The sequence below is a fragment of the Apis dorsata genome, unplaced genomic scaffold (assembly GCF_000469605.1).
Source record: "Apis dorsata unplaced genomic scaffold, Apis dorsata 1.3 scaffold_58, whole genome shotgun sequence".
Lineage (NCBI taxonomy): Eukaryota > Metazoa > Arthropoda > Insecta > Hymenoptera > Apidae > Apis > Apis dorsata.
The window spans coordinates 81,498-84,411 of record NW_006263358.1 but is presented as its reverse complement, the minus strand read 5'-3'; the positions used below and the strand labels follow the sequence as shown (position 1 = coordinate 84,411).

The 2,914-nt window shown below is 41.5% G+C and overlaps 1 protein-coding gene across 1 annotated transcript in view; it reads left to right on the top strand.

Moving 5' to 3' along the window:
- Positions 1-2,266: 2,266 nt before the first annotated feature.
- Positions 2,267-2,914, top strand: part of LOC102671877 (pro-resilin-like) — a 2,381-nt gene continuing 1,733 nt past the window's right edge. The window contains 2 exon segments of the mRNA XM_031515177.1: positions 2,267-2,284; positions 2,818-2,914. The exon segment at positions 2,818-2,914 is cut by the window's right edge and continues 17 nt beyond it. Of these exon segments, the coding sequence (XP_031371037.1) occupies positions 2,267-2,284; positions 2,818-2,914 (115 nt within the window).

The following is a 2,914-nucleotide window of genomic DNA, read 5'->3' as shown; positions in this document are numbered from 1 at the left end:
AAAAAAAAAAAAAAAAAAAAAAGAAAGAAAGAAATATTCGAGGCAAATAAATACGAAGATAACTCTGTGTGGATTTAAATTAAATTATCCACGCAAGAGGCTTGATCGATGGTATTTTTTTCTCGAAGAAACGGCATCTTAACTCAGATACATATACATATAGTGTGTGTATGTATGTGTATATATATATATGTTTCGTAACTGCAATTTTACCCGATACGATTTCCCTTATTACGAATTAAAAAATCGACGAGAGGAACAAGAAAACGTTTAATTTCCTGTTTTCCTCGTCGATAATTTATCCTTTATCGATACGTAAGATTTACGAAATGCACACAGTTGCTTTTCCAATTGAAAAACGAATCACACTCTCGTTACAATCGAACGTTCTCTTACAACGAAAAAACTAACGTAACCACGAGTGGAGTGCGCGCGAGCGAAGGACGCACCGGAAATGGCGCGAACCCGGTGTACACAGGCGAAGGAAGAGGCGAAGGATGACAGGAACATCGGATCGGATCGTATCAAGAAGTGGGTCGAGAGTTCACGAGCCGCATAATTAAATTCTACGACGAAGAAAGCGTTTTCCCATTCGTTTCGTGACCACCATCACTTTTGCACGGACCTATGGTTGTTGGACAACCGTATTCGAAATCGTCTGATCATTATTTTGCATTTAACATGCGTGCATCTTTGCAGGTTTGCGGATTTATCTGCAGTGAGCGCCTGTTGACCAGCAAAACGAACAGCAAAAAGGTTACGCTCGAAACGCGAGGAATCTACACGAGGACGATGGTCGACAGTTACTTTTCTTCCTGATATTCTCCTCTTGGAGATCAGCAATGGACGATCTAACGGGTGCCTTCGAGGATACATTCGATAACCGAGACACGCGTCTTACTCGTGTTACGTAATATAATACGTAAAAATAGGCAGAAAAAAGAATCGTGCGAATTAATGATGTCTCCTGTTAATGTTATGTTAATGGTCCGTATCTCACGAGTTTCGTAGAATCACGGTTCATTGACGTTGCTCGGGCGAATTTTGAAATATTTTTATCGCGTCTTTGGCTCGCTCGAATACCGTTGACGCGAAGTTGTAAAAGTAGAGCGATAGATTATTTAACAGATTTAAAGTGAAAATGAAATATCGCTGCTTCCTGTGCTCTAAAAACGAAACGGGTTCGACGAGAATACGCGGAAATTGGTTATGAGATATCCGTTCCGAGGCTTGAATTGGTTAGTCGTATTATTGAACGAGATATTCGAGTGAAATTTTCCTTACGGAAAAACGGATATTTCGACGAAATAAAGGGAAATTTTATCCGATTAATCCATGCAGAATCTTGCAGAGATTTGCGTTTAAACGGAAGAAAATTAAAAAAAATTATTCGAGAATCCGACAACTTTTCCTTTAGTTATATTTGTTCAAGCATAAGTAATATTTGTATTCCTTGAAATGCACGCATCGTTTATTATTCAATCTAATAGACGGCTAGTCGATGAAGATATCAGTAGAATACAAATAGAAATTTTAACAAGATTTGGTACCATCGATTCGTACTTAACACGCATCGTACGAATCGATCGATCTCGAATTAGAACTTGGACGATTACGCCACGAGTTTGACGACAATGTACAAACAATCTTTTCGCAACGAGATTTACAAACTAGGTTTATCGTGAAGCGAAGAGGAGGGAAGAAAAAAAAAAAAAAGAAAAAGAATAAAACAACGAAATATCAAAATATCAAAATATCAAAAAACTTATTGCGCCACGCTAATTACGAAGAAGAAAGGAACCGGGCCAAAATAGAACGATCGTTTTACGATCGACTTAAAACTTGAGATTTGTGAAATCATCCGATGACTCGAGGCACCGTATGTGTACCAAGAGTCTAGGTCTAGGACGCAAGTTGGGATGGCTATCGTGACGAGCCAGAGAAGAAGAACGTTTCGCAACCGTTTGGATCGTCCAAATTCGGCTATTCCAGGAGGCAGAGGGTCGAGGAATCGGACGAGGATGAGGCTAGGTGTATCGTTCGTCGGAGAGAGAGAGAGACGAACACAATTGAAAGGACAGAGGGGTGGCGCGGAGAGGGAGGGGAAGAGAGAATCGTCTCACAGCTGAATTACTCTCACTCGAGAGGCCCCCGTCTCTTCTTCTACGTGGGGGCTTCAAGTATCCCCCTGCTTCTCGTGGAGTATAAAGGACCCTGGTCTACCTTGCACAGAGTCACAGAACAGAGCGGCATCGCAGAAGCCGACATGAATCCTCTGATCGCGGTAAGCACGATAAATTCTCTTAAATATTATCCCGAGTCGGAGAGAAAATAAGCGAAAGAGAGAAAGAGAGATAGAGAGCGAGTGTGGAGAGTGTGCATGGACTAAGTGTAGATTATCTTTTCGAAAAGTGAAACCTGCGGGATCCTCAGTTTAAAAGTGATCGGTGTCCTCGATTTCCGTCAAACGTGTCAATCCATCTATCCATTATTATCCCGAAATTCTAACAATCTTTTCTTTTTAGGATTATCGATACCTACTCGATCGATTATTTTATCCCATAGCAGCACGTATTCGAATTTCCACGTTAAAGATGCCTTGATATCTTGCTGCTTTCCCTCTCGATCGTGCGACTTCTCTTTCCTTACCAATCACGCTTCGATGATCGTAACGGTTTCGAATTTTCTTTTGCTCGTCTGGATCCAAATGCTTTTCGGACTACTTACTCACTTACTTTCTCGCAGGGATTACGTTTCACTTTTTCACAAACCTTTTACTTATCGTAATATCTTTTCTTTCTTCTCTCTCTCTTCCAGTGTATGATAGTCGGTCTAGCAGGGTTCGCCCTCGCGGAGCCACCGTCCGGCTACAGCTACAGCAGACCATCAGGGGGTGGTTATTCCTTCGGTGGTG